Here is a 20,853-nt window from a genome sequence, read left to right as displayed (position 1 = left end):
GAAGGAAGGAAGGAAGGAAGGAAGGAAGGAAGGAAGGAAGGGAGGGAGGGAGGGAGGGAGGGAGGAAAACTTATTAAGTAACTACAACATACCAAGCACTTTTAAATATTAACTCATTTTGATCCTCACAGCAACCCCTGGGGTTATTGTAATCTCCATTTTCAGTTGAGAAAAGCAAAGCACATTTGATCAGGTTCATATAAGCTATTAAGTATCTGAGGCTGGATTTGAACTCAAGTCTTCCTAACTCCAGGCTCAGAATCCTATTCATCGTGGCACCTAGCTTGTGCATGAAGTATATTAATTCTATAAGGTATTTCATTCAAATTCTGTCCCAAGCCACAAAAGCCTAGAAAGACCTGGAAAACCCTGAATGGCTTTAAAAAATGGTCAGAGTAGCAGATGCCCAGCTGTGTGAGGATGACTCTTTAGTTTGAAGGTGCTTAAGGGACTTCATAAAATGTTAGAGCTAGGAAAGGACCTTGGAGATCATCTGTTCATGTTGTCTTCCCCAATAAAATATAAATTCCTCAAAGGCAGGAATTGTTTCATTTTTATTTTTTGTAGCCTCAATACCTAGCAGGCATTTGATAAAGGCTCTCTGGTTGGTTAATTTAACCTAGGGGTTCTTTACCCAAAGACCATACACTTGGTTTTATATTTAAGTATAGCTATAGATAATTGTATTTCAATATAATTAGTTTCTGTTATAACCTATGTGTCTTACTTTGTGCATTTAAAAATATTCTTCTGAGAAAGGGTTCACACACCTTACCAGATGGCCACTGGGGAACATCAAACAAACAAGCAAAAAGGTCAAGAAGACCTGGACTAAGCCAGTACTTGCATTTGACAAATTTGAAGAAACTGAGTCCCAGGAAAGCAAAGTGACTTTGGTACCATCCTCTGGATAGTAAGTAGTTGGGACAATATTTGAACTAAGGATCTACAAGTCTGGAAGCAATGCTCATGGCATATTCTATTGAGTCATCTGAAGTAGGGAGGAATGGGGTTCGAAGCCATGTAGGTGCCTCAGTGGGCAGAGCACCAGGCTTGAAGACAGGAGGTCCTGGGTTTAAATCCAACCTCACACACTTCCTAGGGCAAATCACTTAACCCCAGTTGTCCAGCCCTTACTGTTCTTCTGCCTTAGAACTTATAGTCAGTATCAATTGTAAGACAGAAAGTAAAAGTTTAAAAAAAAAAAAAGAAAGAAAAGAAAAAGAAGTCCCATAGTTTAAACTGCTCTCATTTGAAAATTGGGGAAACTGAGACCTGAAGAAGAGGCAAGCCTTGCCTGAAATGACACAATTCAAGAAATAGCAAAGCCAAGACTTCAGCTCAGGCCTCCTAAGGCCAATGCTTTTTCTTCTGCTACCTCATACTGACTCTTCAAGAAATGTTGGTTGTATGTGTGTGTTATTTTTTCTCATGGAAATCAAGTCGGAGCTGTTGGTTCTTCGCAAGTTAGCTCGTGCTTTCTATATTGTTAGATTTGTTATCCAATTTCTGAGAGACGTATAACTCCAAAAATGTGATACCAGGATTTGCTTTGTGTAATTGAGCCAAGGTGGTGACATTTCATAAATCTGGAGTCTTCAAAGGAGGTTAATGAAACTAGCCTCAGAAAACTAACTCCCCAACAGATTTACCACCGGAGACCTGGAGTGCTGTTACCCAAAGACTGAATTCTGAGCCACAAACACACCACAATTGTACGACTTTCCAGAAGGCTTTGTAATGGAAAACGATTACTCTCACAAGCAGGCAATTTAGGGGAAGTGTCAACACTCACCCCGCAGGACTCAAGAAAGACACTGACCACCTACCCCAATCCTCCGCTCTTCCTCCAAATGGCCACACGCTAACACACACTCACATCCAGGTGTGCCTCTCTTTATGTGATGGCAGAATCACAGAATCTCAGAGCCAGCCCAAGCCTCAGAGGCCAGCTAGTCCAAGCTAGACTATGCGCCATCTCCTCCACAAGGGTTCATCCAGACACGTCTTGAAGACTTCCACTGAGGGGAAGCCTCACCACCCTCATTAGAAGGATTGTGTAATAGCTCTCGTTCTTAAGAAGTTTTTCTTTCCATCTGCCTAAATGCAACTTTAAACAGAAATCTGCCTCTTTGCAATGTCCATCCATGGCTCCCTGGGGCCAAGAAGAACAGGTCTAATCCTTCTTTCAAATGACAGCATCTAAATATAGGACATGAAGACAGCCGTCGTATAATGTCTTTATTTATATCCTTAGAGACATTGGCATACTATACAGTGACCATAATACATACAGGCGCTGCACATACACCTAAGAACTCAAAGAAGAGGGAAAAAAACCCAAATGAATCAAGAGAAAGATGAGTGCTTGCTCCATCCTTCCTTGATTTGAATCTGTCATGGTATAATGGAAAGAACATTACATTTGGAATCCAGGAGCCTGGGTTCAAACACTTATTAGCTGTGAAAGCAAGAACAAGTTAAATCATATCAAACTCAATTTCTTCACCTTAAAAATGGAAATAAAAAGACTTTTATGATCAGTTTCATAGGCTATAAGGAAAACACTGTAAATATTAAACATCTCTCTAAAGGTGAATTATTATGATTTACACTTTATAAGAATGACCCCTTTAATAATATTTTTATGTAAGCAGAATGTAATCAAGTTTCTATATCCGAGATGACAAACCTGGAGTTAGGTCAATTTAACAGTATTAATATGGAGAGAGAGAGAGAGAGAGAGAGAGAGAGAGAGAGAGAGAGAGAGAATGTGTATTGTGGGAGGGAGATACAGTCTGCAGGGTAGTTATCTAGTCCAACCCCCCTCATTTTATAGATAAAGAAACTGAGCCCCACTTCCCCAACCCAAATTAAATAACTTACCTAAGTTCCCAAAGAGAGCAAGTCAAAGACTAAGGATTTGAACCTGGTCCACTGGATCTAAAACTAATACACTTGCAACTATTATTACCTTTGCCTTTCTGTCCCCAGTGATTAGCTCAGTGCCTGGCACATAGTAGGGACTTAATAAATGGTTGGTTTTTGATTGATTGATTGGCCGATGTGGAGAAGCCCTACACATATATGTATGAGTCAGGGGGTCCCCCATTGCCAAGCTGAAAAAGCTGCCCCTTGGCCTTCTGAAAAAAGCAAAAGCATGTCAGAGCATACAAAAGGAAAGGGGAAATTTGTTACTCTAGAATTGTAGAGATGGCCAGGTTGGTGGGAAAGAGTCAGGCTCTGGCCAAGAAGAAAATATTCCAACAGCACCAAACCTAGCAATTAGAGCCCACAGGTCATTTTGGCCACAGCTGTATAAACTAGGTGTGTAATTAACTTTCTTCTCTGCTCTTGACTCAACATAATTTCACTTTCTCCAGCAAAAGGAAGGGCGCTGTTCAGAAGTGTTTTTTGGGAAAATACTCCCAAGTTCTAATCAGAGAGAAAAGACACTTTAAAAAATTAATTCTTCTACCCCTTTTGTATATGTGTTGTTATTTCTCTAAGTCCAGCATTCAAGAAATAAGTGTTTCTCTGAGCAAGAGACTCTCGAGGAGCACAAAGGAAAGCAGGCTTTCTGGCTACATCTCTGTTCCAAACTCACCAGATATATAAGCTACGTCAATTTCCATTCCATTCATTTCCAAATGGGGCCCTGAACTAGGAAACACTACAAGAAAAAACAGTTTCTACACCACCCCCAATGTTTCATGTCCCCCAATCCAAAAGGTAACTTTTGTGACTTTTAAGGTATCAGAGATATGAAGGGGGAAAAAAATAAGAAATTGTAGGGTTAGGCCTAGAAATATTTCAAATATACAGAGACTGATTCAGAAACTATCCTTTTGCAAGAAATTGTGATATCAAAATAATACAGGCGTTATTATTGCCCGTAGCCAAATGCAACATTACCACAATCACAGGTTGTGGGAGGAGGAGGAGGAAGGCTGGAAAAAGGGATATGTACTTGTGAATTGCTCATGATGTTAAAAGACTAGACCCCAAATCTCCAAGATGCTAAGGCTGGCTCTCTAGTCTACATCACTCTGGGGGTGGTCTTGGGATCCCAGAGGGTCACTCTACCTTTCATTAAAAGTCAGACACCAGTGCAATGGAAATGTTTTAGCTACCTCAGAGAATATTCGGACAATTTTCAAGTACTTCAGAAAACGCCCATGTAGAAAATCTGGGGTACTTTCAAGGTAGGTACAGTTACTGGGGAATTGGCTCTGATGAGAGAAAGTAGTAGAGCTAGCCTTGGAGTTAGGAAGTTCTAGGTTCAGGTCTTGCCTCTGACACATGCTGGCCCAGTTGGCCATGGGGAAATTCCCTTAATCTCTCAGTGTCCCAGCCAACACTCTGAGACAACAAACTATTGAAAGAACCCAATGTGCATGACAAATCTGGACCAAAACAAAATTTTAAAAAATTGATTTAAAGAGCTTTTAAACTTTCTAACTTAAACTAAGCTAACAATCTATTGCCAAACAGAGGTCCTTAGGGGACCTACGTAAATGAATAGGTTACAAATTATTGGTAATTAGTCTAGTAAATGTATGTAAACATCTGAGATCATTTAGGAAAATCATAATACCTACATAAAAAGTGCCTAAGGCTTCCTGCATAAGGATTTTTCTAAAGTATCTGAAAACAGGTTGTCCTCCGAGGTAGCTTAAACATTCCCTCTGCAACCTTTTTCACACTTAAAAAAATTGCCAAACTCCTCTCTCTGAATGGGTAAATTTTAGCTCAGACCCTCTTTTACCCAATCCTGAATTACTATGGCAAGTCTGACCTACAAGATCTATGATTTCATTGATGTAGGCAATGATGGTGTCAATGCAGATAAGATTGTCAACTATTCTACCATTTATACTCTGAAAGGGTTATCTAAAGCCCTGAAAGTTAAGTGATTTGCCCAAGGTCACACAGACTATATGTATCAGAGGCAAGATTTGAATATAGGCTTCCTTACAGCAAAGGAGCTTCTCTATCAACTACACTTATCATGGCAAGAATAAGTCAAGATTTAATGGGCAGCGAGGTGGCACAATGAATAGTGTTGGGCCTGGAGCCAGGAAGACCTGAATTCAATCCAGTCTCTGACTTTTATAAGCTGTGTGACCCAGGTTAAGTCACTATTTGCCTCAGTTTCCTCATCTGTAAAATAAGCTGGAGAAGGAAATGATAAACCACTCCAGTATCTTTGCCAAGAAAATCCCAACATAGAACCTCATTGGCAAATTTTTAATACCAAAGAAATCAAAAGTCCAGGCCTTATCTCCATCTTATATCATTAATAATGGCAATCTGGAGTTAAGACATAGCAATTATTCATATTTCTAGAGTGCTTTAAGGTTTACCAAGCACTTTCCTAAAAATAAAATGGATTTTTCCAAATAATTTCAGCATCATTTTCAAGATAAGAAATCTGAGACCAGAGCAGATAAAGTGACCTTCTCAGAGTCACACAACTACCAAATGACAGGGCCAAGATTCAAACTCAGGCTTCCTCTCACTCCAAGACCAATACTGATCATGCCATACCTCAAAACCTACAAAACCATCATCATTACTAGAGTGCTCTTTCAAGTCAAGCTCAATGATTTCCCAGGAATAAAGAGCTTCGTTCAATTTGAGTCCACATATTCACATTGCTATCAGTTACATCAGAAAATGATACACAATCTCCTCCATATCATGTAATACGAAAAGGGAAGATGTCTTTCTTTATAGCAATCCACCTTCTCTCCTCCAAGACTCTGAGAGTTTCCAAGTATCCTTCACCCACATTCATTGTCAATGATAGAAGCTTATTTCCCCTTGCAGATAGCAAAGCCACGGGCATGGAAGGCCAATGGCTTAAGAGAAATATTCTTTGGGTATGAAATAGCAGACTGCAAGGACAAGGAGACCACAGATTGCCAAGATCTGCTTTGTATTTCTGGACAACAAAAAGTAGGTTGTCATCTGAATGGATCACTTCTATGTCATTAGGACTTTCGACTTCCTCAAATGCTTTCATATCCATTATTTCATTAGTTCTCAGAAAGACCTATCAGGTAGACAAGGAACATTATCCTCATTTTGCAAATTGAGAAAAAAATTCTGAGACTCAAGAATTCTGAAATTTAACAATTCGATAAACATTAAGTAACTTGTCCAGGATGACATTCCTAGCATTTGGGTTTGGGATCTTGGTCTTCTGACTACGTAAGTCCATTATATATTTCCATAACGGCCATCCAGCTGACTTCAGGCTGGACAAGGCTCCATTCTTTCCCTCTTCTTAAAATGTACTGTTGTGTCCCAACTGAGGACTTGACCTAAGCTTATGGAAAACAGGAGATGCTTCAATCACCAACGTTCAAGGAATATTTTTGTGGCAGTTTGGAAGAGGAGCACTTTGCAAAACTGAGTTAACTCAATTCACTTTCTGGATTTAAATTATACTGAGTCCCCACATATACAATGCAGGGGCTACTGGGGCAGTAGGCTCACCTACAATAACAGCCCTTTTAACCAGGAGACACCTGCTAGTTCTGGGTCAATTGCCAAGCACATTCCAACCCAGACAACCTTTTGCTGGACAATTCCTTATATACACCCATTGTTTGAGAGGAAACAGCCAGCCTGGAGAAGCAGACCTAGACCTCTAATCTAAGAGACAATAGATGTAAATAGTTAACATTTATTTAGAACTTTAAAGTGTAAATGGGCTTTACCAACATTATCTCATTTGAAACAAAGTCACCTCCTAAAATAAGAATCTGGGGCAGCTGGGTAGCTCAGTGGATTGAGAACCAGGCCTAGAGATGGGAGGTCCTGGTCAAATCTGAACTCAGACACTTCCCAGCTGTGTGACTCTGGGCAAGTCACTTGACCCCCATTGCCTAGCCCTTACCACTCTTCTGCCTTGGAGCCAATACACAGTATTGATTCCAAGATGGAAGGTAAGGGTTTTAAAAAAAAAAATAAGATAAGATAAGAATCATTCCATAAATTTTTGTTGAATGTCCATATACTTTCCCAGTCCTTTGCCAAACCCTGGTAATAGCTCAAATGATTATAGATTTAAGAGTTCAAAGGGTGCTTAGAGTTTATCTAGCTCAGTCATCTCATTTTAAAAGGGAGGAAACTGAGGCTCAGGACATTAAGTGGCTTGTTCATAGTCATATACAGCTGATAAAAATCATTGGTAGGATTAGAACCCAGGACCTTCTGACTTCTGGATCAGTACATTATTCTCTAAATCTATCTATCCTGCAGCCCCACTAAAAGAAGGGGGATATTGGTCAGCTATTAATGAGTCTTCAATTCAATTCAATTCAACAAAGTCTAATCAAGAACCTGCCATAAACAAGACACCCAGGTAGGCAGAGTTGTAAAGACAAAACCAAAAATACCTGCTTTCTCCAAGGAGCTTACCTGCAGTATCTTTATTGGCTACACAAACCAAAAAAAAAACAAGAAAAAAACTCATCTCTAAAAGCACATTATTGGTCTGGTGTGGACCTACCCTGAATTGAAGCAGCTTAAACACTCTCTCTCTCTCTCTCTCTCTCTCTCACACACACACACACACACACACACACACACACACACACACACACACACTTCCCACAAATTTACCCAACCTTTGGAATTTAAGAATCAAAGACCCAGGGGGGAAAATATCTCTGTGCATCTTCTGTCTGTGTCAAAGAAGCTGCTCCCAGACTAGGTTACACCTTTATCGCACTGTAATGAATTTCTAAGGGATCCTATTATGCAAGGCAGTTTACCCTACTCTTTTGAGGAATTTCTGCCTCCCTTCCAATACTCTTGAGTTTCAGGGCATTCCTAGCTCCAACATCCCCATGGAAGTCATTAGTTAAGGCCTATTACAGCCTGCGGAAGAGTATTGGTAGATACTACCTGTATTGATCAAGACAGCTGGGGGTGACACAAACAACGTTACTGTAGATTCAGGGATGAAATCCAAATTTGTCAATAACATAAATGGCTGCAATGGCTTTGCTAGATTACCTGGAACAGAAGAAACTCTGCCTTTCCAATGACACTGACCCAGACTCAAGCCGTTTATCTACCATTTCTCATCTTCAGAGACAACCCCTGGCCTTAGTACCCCAAAAGCCCAAAAGTCCTTCCCAGACTTTTTTGTGTGCCACTGACAAAGGTGAGGAAGGGTGAGGTGGGAGGAGAGAATTAGAGGCATCTATGAATTCTAGAATTTTTTTTAAAAAGAAAGAAAAGTGGTTTGCTGCATTCAAGACCTCGAAGTAGGCTAGCAAAGTGTTGCCTAATAGAGGTCCTAAAGGGACCTGGTTTAATGAATAGATAAGAATGATTTTTAATTAGGGCATCAATTGCATGGAAGTAAATGAACACTTCCTTAAGGGCAGAACAACAGCTTGTTCTCTTAGTTTAACCAGCTCTACCTTTAATCTTACTTAAGTTATTTATTCAGTTATCAGACCCTTTTCTCCAATAAGGTATACTGAGCCCCAAAGTCTATAGACTTACACTTTGGTAGCAGCTTTACCACTAACTAGCTCTGTGACCTTAAGGTTAGATTAACTTTTTTGGTGTCATGGACCACTTTAGCATATCCAGATTCCTTTATAGAAGTGTTTTGTTTTGTTTTTTTAAAAAACTGGAAGAAATGCTGAGTATCAGTTAAACATTAGTGAAATTAAGAATTTTTTTCCTACTCCACTTTATGGATCTCAGGTTAAAAATTTTTGTATTAAATGACCTCTAAGTTTGCTCCCAGTTCAAAGGTTCTTATCATTATGAAGGGAAATATCCACCCAGCTCTTATGTGAATTATCACAAATGAGAAAATACGAGTAAGAATTAAAGAGGTTTCTTTTCACTGTTATGAAATGAGCCCTAGATGGTCTAGAATTTAAAATGGCTTTTTGGGACTCATTTCCCATCTCTCCCGCATAGGGTCACTGGAGAAAGAGACTGAATGGTCCTCCTACCAAGCACCAAAAACAGAAACCAGTAACAAAAACAGTAACATTTGATTTTAAAGCTTCAAAAGTTTGGGCAAGTAAAGAGTCTAAGTCTGGAGAACTAAAGAACAGAGACTATTCCATCACTAAATCTCCATATCACACCCCCCCCCGCCCCAAAAAATTAGTCAACTTCAGCAGTCTGAAGCTGACAACATCTTGTTTAAACTTTGATGTCAGCCTAAATTACACTATAATTTAGGTATAGTATTAAATGGCACAGTATTAAGTTATTAATGAATAGTTATTAAATGAATAGAATAGATTCTACCTCAGAGAGTTATTTCCAAAACGAATCATGGATGTGGAAAAGTGGGAATACTACTACACTGTTGGTAGAACTGTAAACTGATCCAACCATTTTGGAAAGCAATTTGGAATTATGCCCAGAGCTATAAAACTGTGTATACCCATAGACCCAACAATATTATTGCTGAGTCTATTTCCCAAGGAGATCAGGAAAAAAGGGAAAGAACCTATATGTTCCACAATATTTATAGCAGCTCTCTTTGTGGTGCTAAAGAATTGGAAATCAAGTGGATATCCCTCAACTGGAGAATTGATAAACAATTTTGGTGAATGGTTGTGGCAGAATACTATTGTGCCTTAAGAAATGGTGAGCAGATTAATTTTTTTTTAAAAATTGGAAAGAACCACACAAGATAACGAAGAATAAAATGAGTAGAAACAAGAAAACATTATATACAGCTATGGATTTAATATTGGAAAAATAACTTGTGAATATTCATCTCTAGAGAATGAATTGAGAAGTGGAAACAAAAAGACATAATTTTTTTATATATTTGCTGGATGAGGCCTTCCACAGTGTCTGGGGGGTTGGGGAGGGAAAGGATAAGATACCCAGAAATTAATTCTACTAATAATAAAATAAAATAAAATGAGTCATGATGGCCAACATATGTGCTACATATCTCTTTCTACCTCTTAATAAATGATCTGGTTCCCATATCCACCCACCTCACTGGGCTGGTTTTGGTCAACCCCATGAAATGTCAATGGTATTGAGAAGTTGTGGCACTGAAGAAGACAGTGAAGATGTCTCAAATTATTCCCTTCAACACACAGGGCAGATTAAATAAAGAGAAGAGTCAGGTCAAAGTCTGTGAAGGCAATGAAACCAACCACTGGCTTTTCCTACACAGAGTCTGAGCAATGCAGAAACAATGGAGGACAATCTCAAGGAAGAATTCATTCATTGCAATCTTACATTTCAAAGGTTTCTGTTACTCTCCTCTTCTACTAACTGGTCTGATGCTGCAGGTTAATTTTTCCATGGAGTTTTCCACATTTAAACAATTTAACTTAGCACTAACAACCTCTAATTAGTGTACTTCCAAAACAGCTTAAAGAATTTTGGGATCAAACATATGCCCATGCACACTTGTGCACTCAAATTCACGCATTTTCTCTCTCTCTCTCTCTCTCTCTCTCTCTCTCTCTCTCTCTCTCTCTCTCTCTCTCTCTCTCTCTCTCTCTCTCTCTCCCTCCCCTACGAAGTTCTAGTTTTTTGGTGGGGGGATCAAACCATAATTACTGTCAGCATGCCAACGGAAAAGCTGTTGCTTTTATTTTTAATTTTATTTAAAACGTGAACACAGGCTACCCAAGGCACCACAATAAAATTACATTAACTGTAAAATTACATTATTAATTCTTTAATCTCACTTGAGGCTTCAAGCTGTTGCTATGTCCAATTACCCATCTAACCACCTGTCAGAATCGCGGCGCGAGTTTAACATTACCTCCAGGACAACGGTGGGCCCGGTGATCTGTCAGGTCCGCCAGTGACTCGAAGTCCTGCTGACAGTTATCGCAGGTGTAAATTGACTCATCCTCCATGTCTTCATCTTCCTCATTTCTCTCCTCTTGGCTCGTCACGCTGTTCCTGTCTTCCAGCGCCCGGCTGCCTTTCGTATCGTTCTCCTGCTCCCCTCCTAGGCCACCTGCCAACAGGAAGAATATACTCCACTGTCAGTCGCTGTGGTCTCAGGAAAGGTTTTTAAAAGGAATAGCCCCACATTTATTAAGATACATTTAATTACTTTACCTCCCACTTCCCATTATTCTTGACACCTCTCAGTATATTAATCTATGTGTTTTTTATGTCACGCAGTGCAATAATTCTCAACTGTATTCTTTAATTCTTAGTGTGAATCCTCCAGAGATACTTTCTTATCATCTTCCTTAGCATGTGGACAGCATGTGCATGGTTAGCTCTCAGTTTTACTGAAACTCGTTAGCATCTCACCACCCCAAATCAGATTTTTTACTTACAAACTCAAAAACTCACAAGTATCATTACCATTAACTATTGTCCCAAAGTAAGGCTTCCACCTTCTCCAAACACCCCCCAAAAATCAATTCAGTGAGATCAGCACTCAGGTGCCTTCATTTTCCTCTTCAGAGTACCTCCAAAGCCACAATACATCGCCCATGAACAGAGCCAATAGTCCTATTTTACTGTGATGTCACTCTCCAAGTTCCTGCATGATAGAAGGATGACTTTATGCCCTGAAATTAGGTTTCAAGGCAGGCATAACATCATCCCATGTTTCTGGTAAGCATGGCCATCTAAGATAACAAGTGAAAAAAAATGCGACAGCAAGAACCAATTGCCCAAGAGCCATGAAAAAAGTAACAATCACCACCACAGCTGGCCATAGTCTTTTGACCCAGCAATCACAAAGCAAATTATTGAGGAAAAAAGTAAATACTTGTACGGAAATGTTGCTATTTACAAGAGTAAAAGTCTGTGAATAAGTTTAAATGTTCAGTGATTGGTGAAAAGCTAAAGAAATTGCAGCACATCAGTGCAGAGGAGGACTATGTTGCCATAAATAATGGCAAAGATAAGATGGAAAATGTGAGAAATTTGGTATGAAATGAGGCAAAGTGAGAAGAAGGAGAGTTCTGAGAATTGCATGGACGATAAATATGTTTTTTTATTTCTTAACATGAAAACACCATCACGAAGATCGGAAGAAGTTATCATTCCACTCATTTTCCATTGATGCTTGAACATTACCCTCTTTTTTCATTGCAAAGGCTGATGAAACACAGAATCTAAAGAATCAGCTGCTCCACTAGCTCAATGTAAAGAATATGAGAATATTGCCCTAGCTCCTAACCTAGCAGTTACACCTCGAGAAGCTGACAGTGATCATGATGAGGACAAAAGCTAAGACTTATAAAGCACTTTAAGGCTTGCTAATCAGCCCTGGGCACCTCATTTCATGCAACAACCCTATTGTTGTTATCCACATTTTCAGATGAAGGAACTGAGGCTGAAGAAGGTTGAGTGACTTGCCCATGGTCATACTGCTGAGTGTAGGATGAAGGATTCCAACCCAGGGCATTCTTTTTCCAAGTTCACTGCACTTTCTCCCCCTCCTCCCCAACAATGATGATGAAGATGATGATGATGATGATGATGATAAGAACAAAGGCAGTGATCAGGAATAAAAAGATCTTCGATCAAATATCACTTTTTACTTTTGCAAATTATTTCATGTCATTTCATAGATTTGTAGAATTTTAGGCACTAAAACTAGATGGTATCTCAAAAGATTATCCATTTCAGACCCTCCATCTTGAGGAAAAGAAAGGCATTTCTTTTCCCTTTTTTTACAAACAAGATTACTAAGATCAACTGCTCAACATTACACCATGAGTGATTTAGTGGAACTAGATCCAAGGTGTCCGGATTTCTCAGATCGATTATTTTTTCCATGTCAAGTGATCACTATGGGAGCTTGACTAGTTGATTTCTGTTCAACACTTCAATATTTCAAAGATCTATGCATACATGAATGTATGTACTCCTTCCTCTGACTCTCTATACACCAGAACAAATTCCTGAATTGCTAATGGTTAAAAAAAAAAAAAGATAAATATCATTACCTGGAGGCCAATCTTCTCTGAACTTCTCTGAGATTTATTAGGTTAGATCTCATATAACAGACCCACCCTTCATTCCACCCAGAATCTTTTAAACTTAGGACTCTTCAGATTTAGTCATCCAGAACTCAGGAACATCGCTCCTGCCCTCCCCATGAGGAAGTGTAGGAAGAAGATTTAGGTGGAGGAGTTTATATCATATTAGAGATGTAAAGGAACCATAACTGTCTCACTAAGGACTTGCAAACGCACAAGTCCTTGTCATCTTTACCAGATGAGTCTTATTGTGGGCCAGAAATGACCACGGTTGGGTGGATCAAGAGAGAATTCACAACTGAAAACAGAGTATATTTGAAAAGATGACGCACACCACCCAATGCCATGTATGAGAAGATGTGTTTGAGGCAGCATATAGTGGTGAAGAAGGAGCTTTCCCATTAGATTTATGGATCCCCAAGTGGATAGATTTCCAGAGGTTCATAAATGTGGATAGGAGAAAATTTGCATCTTTATTTTCACTTAACCTCTAATTTAAATTGATCATTCCTTCAATTATTTTAAAGTTATTCTGAGAAGTGGTCTAGCAGCTTCCCCAGACTGCCAAAAGGGTAGAAGGCCCCCCCCAAAAATGATAAAGAACCTCTCCATTGGCTGAATTGGATTTGAAGTCTGGCTCTAACAATTACTGTTGGGATGATCACAGAGAAGTGTTACTTCTCAAAACATGACCACAGAGAAGTTGTTGCTTCTCAAACCTCAGTTTCTCATCTATAAAACAGGAATAAGACCACCTGTATTATCTGCTCCAGAGAAATATAATAAGAAAAGCACTTTGTAAAACTTCAGGTACTGAGGAAAGGTAAGTTAGTCTTATTCTATGGACAGATATCAGAAATCAATTACTCGACCACAGATAAATGATGTCTAGAATAAGAAAAGATTATAAACGTAGCACCAAAAGAAATGAGAGCTATCTAGTTGGAAATCTAGTCCACCTTCATTTTCCCAATTTTATATATAAAGAAACTAGGACCCAGAGAATTTGGTGACTTGTATGGGGTCATATAAGCAATAGTGGCAGAGCTGAAATTTGAACCCAGAATGAAAAATCTGGGATTGTTTCCACTGTACCACACTGCCTCCAAGGTAGATGTAAAAATACAATTGATTCAAGATAGGAAACTATAGCCTATATACACTTCAATTTAGATAGATAATGTTTTTAGAGTTGTTCTATTACTCCCATCCATAGAAGACACACACTTCCAAGTTCCTCTCCCCATCCAGACCCCACAAATGCATAATACCACCTAAAAAATGCTGCCGCAGCCTTCCAATCATGCACCCATAGTGTAACGCACAAGTGGAACAGGGCTCCAGCCATAAAAATCAATGTTTCCATTTGTGGTCTATCATAACATCTCTCTTCTTGCCAATTAGGTGATGCACAATTCTAAAGTTATTTTATCATCAGAACACACCAACCCCCCGCCATGTAGAACTTCCATTAAAAGCTAGGCAAGTGCATCAATCGCAGGCAATCTGATCGGTTGCCATCACAATAGCAACGACTATAAGGCAGGGCAACAAGAAATATCATTTTAGAGTCCTTTGATATTATCAGTCACCTCACAACTATAGTGATATAGTAAAGCACCCATCTCTGAAATTCCAAGTTTACAATCTCTTCCCTTAATTAAAAAAAAAGTATTGTAAGAGGAAAGAGGGAGGGTGAGACCATAATTCTGACTTTATCTATTACCTCTGACTCAGCAAACACTCTGGGCTGCCCTGTTTTGGTTTTATTTAACACATAATTGAATTGATATATTTAAATTATCCCTTTTATTTTTAGATGTTTATTGGCATCCTTTTCTACAAGTACTTCTCTAATCCGGTCCTGGAACCAGGATCCTTACAATGCATTTGATCTCTTTAAATCCAGCACATCCTGTCGAGCTGATAGTTAATAAATCAGAGTGTCAATTCACTGGTTTTATAAGGCAAAAGCCCATAAAATGGTCCAAGAATATAAATCCATTTTAAAGAACTGTCACCTATTTCCTGGGCTCGCCACTAATGGGAATCAAGGTGGTCTGCCAGAATGGGGTAAAAACAAAAGGGTGAAAGTTTAAAAGGATCCAGTGGGGAAAAAAGTATAGGTTCTAGTCTCAAGTCACCTAGAAGTCCATTGAGAGATAGATGGTCCCAATTTCAACTGACCCTTTTAATGAGTAAAATCCGCCAAAATATATAATTTAACATTCAAATAGGAGATTGTTTCACCATGCTTCTTTCTCAAAAGGGTGAATTCTATTAGAGAGAGAACACACTGGGAAATTACTGTGATTTTAAAAATATTTAGATTTAATGAAAATCTTTCACAAACACTCTTTCCTGGCATAATAAGATGAGCACACTGAATATAATTTAACCTTTTACCAGTGACTCTAAGTTAGAATTATGAACATTTACGGCTGTAGTTACTAATAGTGTGAGACACAGATGGCTAAAGGGGAACTGTTCCTAGGAGACCCTATCATAGGTATGCATTTCTTTGTTTCTTTTTTCTTTTTAAAAATAAAACATATATATATATATATATATACATATACATATATCATTGTTGCTCAAGTCATATTCATAAATTACATATGTGTGTATATAAAATCAAACAAAAATTCCACTAGAAATGGAAGGTGCTGACACTCAGTCCCCTCCAGGATCCTCTCCCATCTCAGCTTTGAATGATGTCCCCAAGAAGGCAATGGACAAACAAACCATGATTTCCATCCAGAACCCCCAAAAAGGACATTGAGCCTTGGAAACTTTTTAATCCCTTAACTTCTGTGTATTGGCTCATAGGTGGAAGAGTGGTAAGGGTGGGCAATGGGGGTCAAGTGACTTGCCCAGGGTCACACAGCTGGGAAGTGTCTGAGGACCAATTTGAACCTAGGACCTCCTGTCTCTAGGCCTGACTCTCAATCCACTGAGCTACCCAGCTGCCCCAAGCCTTGGAAATTTTAAGAACAATAATACCTACCTCATAGCTACACTATAGTTCAGCTGTACACATCACAGTCTTCATTCCAACTTTGTTCCCCAGGCTCAGAACAAAGAAGGTCCTAATTGTCAATGGGTGGGGGAGAACCTCGGGCAGAAGATGGCATTCGAACTAAGCCTTGAAGGATGCAAAACCGAGTTGAGGAAAAAGTACCTTCCAGCCTACTCAAAGGCAAAAAGTCAGGAGATACAATATCATTTATGAGAAATGGATAAATTTGTCTAAAATGCAGTGTAAAAGGGTCTAATAAGCTTGAAAAGGTGTCCTACAGCCAGATTGTAAAGGATTTCAGAAACAAGTGGAAGAGTTTGTATTTTGTTCTAGAGGCAATAGGGAGGCAATGGAGGGTTTTGAGCAAGGGAGTGATTTGGTGAAACCTATGCTTTAGCACAAAAATCCTGGCAGTCACATAGAAGGTGAAATGGAAAGGGGACAGACTAAGGAGCCTATTCTAATCATCCAAATAAGAGATGATAAAAAACTGAATTAGAATAAAGCTGTATGAGAGGAGAAAAAGAACAGGCAAGAAACATTATAACAGGGGTTAACATACATATATACAGATATAGATTTAGATAGATAGATGGATAGATAGATAGATAGATAGATAGATAGATAGATAGATAGATAGATATAAAAATAGGTGGCTCAGTGGAATGAACGCCAGGCTTAGAGATGGGAGGTTCTAGATTCAAATCTGGCCTCAAACACTTCCCAGCTCTGTGACCCTGGGCAAGTCACTTAACCCCCATTGCCTACCCTTACCACTCTTCTGCCTTGGAACCAATACATAGTATTGATTCTAAGATGGAAGATAAAGGCTTAAAAAAAAAAGAAACACTATAACATCAGGATCATCAAGGCTTGGTAAATGAAAAGATATGAGGGGATGAGAGACAGGAAAAGTTAAAGAAGATGCTGAGATTTTGAAACTGGGTGATGAGTGATACCCTCAATAAAAGGCTGTTTAAGAAAAGAGTTCAGAAGATGGAGGGTGGGGTGGGGTAAATTTTTTTTTTAAATATGATGAGTCTGATTTACCTATGGGATATCCAGTTGGAAATGCCCAGTAGGCCTTCAGAGATGCTGGTCCAGGAAAGAGACATGGGCTAGACAATAGAGATGAAACTCATCTGTATATAGATGATAATCAAATACATGAGAGTTAATGAGATCAACCATGAAATTGTATAGGGAGAGAAATGAGAAGGGCCCAGAACAAAGCACTGAGGTTAACCCACAGTTATGGGGCAGGACCATGGATGATGTTCCGGCAAATGAGGCTGAGAGCAACCAGCCAGATGGAAGAAACAAGAGGGAAGTGTTCTAAAAACCCAGAAAAGACAGAGAATATCCAACAGAACCTAGTACTCAACAGCATCAAACGTTGCTGAGATCTTGGAGCATGAAGATGGAGAAAAAAAAGATACGTAGCGTTGGCAGGGAGCAACTGAAAAGAGCAGTTTCTGTTACCCCTTGTCTGAATGGCCCTGGTGGACATTCTCCCCACCCTGGTCTCCAAAACCCGGCTCCTGACCCAGCTGCGGGCTCTGGTCCTTGCTATGATGAAAGAGATCATTTAGACCTCTGTAATATAGAAAATGGCAGGAATTCCATCCTGCCATTTTCTATATTACACCTCTAAACCTTCATACTGGCCAAGGTGAATGACAGAATGGAAGAATCGGAAAACATGACAGCCCCTCAGCTGGCCTGCTCTTCTTTGGTGGCGAGCCCCAGACCTAAGCCTGCCTCTGGTTCCCGAGACCTTCCTCATGTTTCCAGTGTGGAAACCCTTGGGGTTTGGTATCCTTGACCTGAACTGGCATCAGACCCTGATGTACTCTCTGGTTTCCTGGAAAGGAAGCTTCTAGCTTGACAATACCCAGGGGCCAGCCTTGTGACAGTTGTCAGGAAAAAAAGGGCAGGCAGAAAAGGAGCCAACAGAACTCTGGGTCCTCCGGTATTTGACCCCTTAGTCAACCAACAATCAGTCAGACAAGAGCATTTCTTAAGTACCTACTATGTATCACAGACACCATACTGAGTGTTAGAATGAAAAGATAAGCCAGACATCCTCTGTTCTCAAGGAGCATCCAGTTTAACATAAATCAGAACCTGATGATGGCCAGGAGTCATTAGGAAAGAAGTAGGTTACAAGAAGTGCTGACACACAACATGGGAAGCCAGGATATGTTCTGATCTGGGCTGTGCCATAACTATTTTTTGGGGGAGGAGGGTTACATGTATCACTGATGAAGACCTATTTCCATATTATTAATATTTGTAATAGAAGGATCGTTCCCAGCATCAGAGCAACACGTAACAGGAATGGCAGTTGGGGGTTGGTGAGGGAAGAGAAGCACAGCATTCCAGTGGAAGAAGAAAGATGACAGTAGATAGGAAAGCAAAGGTGATACAAAGGAAGGAAGAAATAGTGTTGAACTTAAAAAGAAAGGAAGCCACTAAACCTTAGATAAAGAGCCCTACAGGATACATGTTGACTTAGAAAACCACATATTAACATTAGCTATGTTCTATTATACTTTTATTTATTTTGATAAATAGTTTTCAATTACATTTTTTTTCTGGTTCTGGCCAGGAATGTGACACCCCAACTATAAAGTTATCTCAAGCTTGGCAATAGCAACAATAATTTATTAGTCTTACTGTGTAGTTATTGTACTAATTGCTGGAGATATGAATACAAATTTGTTTAAAAGGATGGTCCTTGGCCTCAGAGAGTTTTCATTTTTTGTTTAAAACCCTTGCTATTCATCTTAGAATCAATATTAAGTATCAGTTCTAAGGCAGAAGAGTGGTGAGGACTAGGCAATGGAAGTTTGGTGATTTGCCCAATGGTCACACAGCTAGTAAGTGTCTAAGATCAAATCTGAACCCAGGACTCCAACCTCCAAGCCTGACATTCTATCATCTGGAGAAGCAAGCATTTTATACCTTGGAAATTAGGAAATGCTATAAATCAAGACTTGGTTGTTTTTTTTTTATTTTATTAAATTAAAAAGGGGATTTTTAACTGTCTAGATTTAACTGATAGAGAAAATGGTTAATAATCTGGATTAAATTTAAAAGTCTATTGAATAGGGGCAGCTGGGTGGCACAGTGGATTAAGAGCCAGATCTAGAGACAGGGAGTTCCTAGGTTCAAATCTAGCCTCAGATACGTCCTAGCTATGTGACCCTGGGCAAGTCACTTAACCCCCATTATCTAGCCCTTACCTTGGAACTAATACACAGTATTGATTCTAAATCAGAAGGTAAAGGTTTTGTAAAAAAGAAAGTCTATTAAATATATATATGTATATATATATATATTTTTTAGGGAGCATGTTGTTAAACATTTACCAATACATTGGAGAGAAAAGATACCCTCATAAGGATATGGCAGCCACAAGCACCATGCCATCACCCTGGATCACAGGACAGTTTTTCCCAGGTGGAGCTATAGTCCCCAAAGCGCTAGGCCTGGAGTCAGGAACATTCGTCTTCCTGAGTTCAAATCTGGCTCCAGCCCCTTACTAGCTGTGTAACCCTGGGCAAGTCACTTCATCCTGTTTGCCTCCGTTTCCTCATCTATAAAAGAAGCTGGAGAAGGAATTTACAAACCACTCCAATATCTTTGCCAAGAAAACCTCAAAGGGAGTTAACGAAGAGTCAGACATGACTGAAACAACTGAACAAGAACAGTTATAGTTGTGCCCATTACTAAGCTCCCCTCAGAAACAAGCAGGGACTACCACTCTTCATCTGCCCAGGTAGATTGAAAATCATGTCATCACCAAGGTTTCAAGGATATCTTATTTAGGGCAGAACCTACCTGGAAGTGTGTCAGGGAAACTCTATAAAGATCATACCATCTGCTTCTCAGCCCATGCCACTGCTACTCTTACTGACATTTATATACTATTTGATGCATAGATTCTCATTTGGAGTCAGAATATCTGGATTGGAATCCAAGTTCTGCCACTTACTACCTAAAATCATATAAATCATCAGGACCTTTGTTTCCTTCTGTGGAGATTAAAATTAATATCCAATAACTAAGGTATTATATTTTTAAAAAGTTTTATTAATAATAACTAAAGTAAAGGAACTAGCTAAACCCAGCCCGCTGACGAAAGAAGAGAGAGAAGGAGGAGCTACAGAACTCATAAAACAATGTGACTGCGCAAACGTGGAGGTGCAAACATACACAAAGGGGAAAGCATTGTGGGTAATACAGAAAGGAATTTTGGGTAACGTAGTTTTAGGGGTTCAAAATTTTCCAACTATACACTTCTTTGTATAATGACCTCTGAGGTCCCTTTCTGGTTCCGATTCTCCGCTCCAAAGATCCTTTGACTAGGAGGACACTGAGGACCCTTCCAACTCAAATCTCAGATTCCACAATCTTACAAAGAACTAGGAGGTAGATAAGAGAAGTATTATTATCATCCCCATTTTACAGATGAGATTAATGGCTTTTCCCCATAATCACAGAGAGAGTAAGTATTAGCAGTGGGATTTGAACCCAGACCTCACCTTCTAATATCCTTTATAATATATACTACAGTTTTAATGGTGGGGGAGAACTATACAGAAAGAATTGAGGAAATTACAGTCATGAGAGGGATTGCTGATAGGTTAAGTGCCTGTATATGAGCTCTAAGTATTTGTCTAATTAGTAGAAATCCTTCTAACCATGCATGCTTCTTCTCTATTGCCCTCTCCAGTCACAGCCCAGGATCAATGACACTCACTCTCCACAAAGCACAGAACCCCAGGGCATCTTTGGGAGAGGAAGAACCTAGATTGAGGAAAAAGGAAATCAGGGAAGGGTGGGGGG

At 39.5% G+C, this 20,853-nt stretch overlaps 1 protein-coding gene across 1 annotated transcript in view; it reads right to left on the bottom strand.

Annotated features, from left to right (window-relative positions):
* Nucleotides 1-20,853, bottom strand: part of ZNF423 (zinc finger protein 423) — a 350,075-nt gene that overhangs the window by 275,032 nt on the left and 54,190 nt on the right. The window contains exon 2 of the mRNA XM_044664166.1: nt 10,790-10,990. Within this exon, the coding sequence (XP_044520101.1) occupies nt 10,790-10,886 (97 nt within the window). The 5' untranslated portion in view covers nt 10,887-10,990. The remainder of the gene's footprint in view (nt 1-10,789; nt 10,991-20,853) is intronic.

Source organism: Gracilinanus agilis, chromosome 2 (genome assembly GCF_016433145.1).
Source record: "Gracilinanus agilis isolate LMUSP501 chromosome 2, AgileGrace, whole genome shotgun sequence".
Taxonomy (NCBI): domain Eukaryota; kingdom Metazoa; phylum Chordata; class Mammalia; order Didelphimorphia; family Didelphidae; genus Gracilinanus; species Gracilinanus agilis.
The sequence above is the reverse complement of the archived record's forward strand: the minus strand, read 5'-3'. Positions and strand labels throughout refer to the sequence as shown.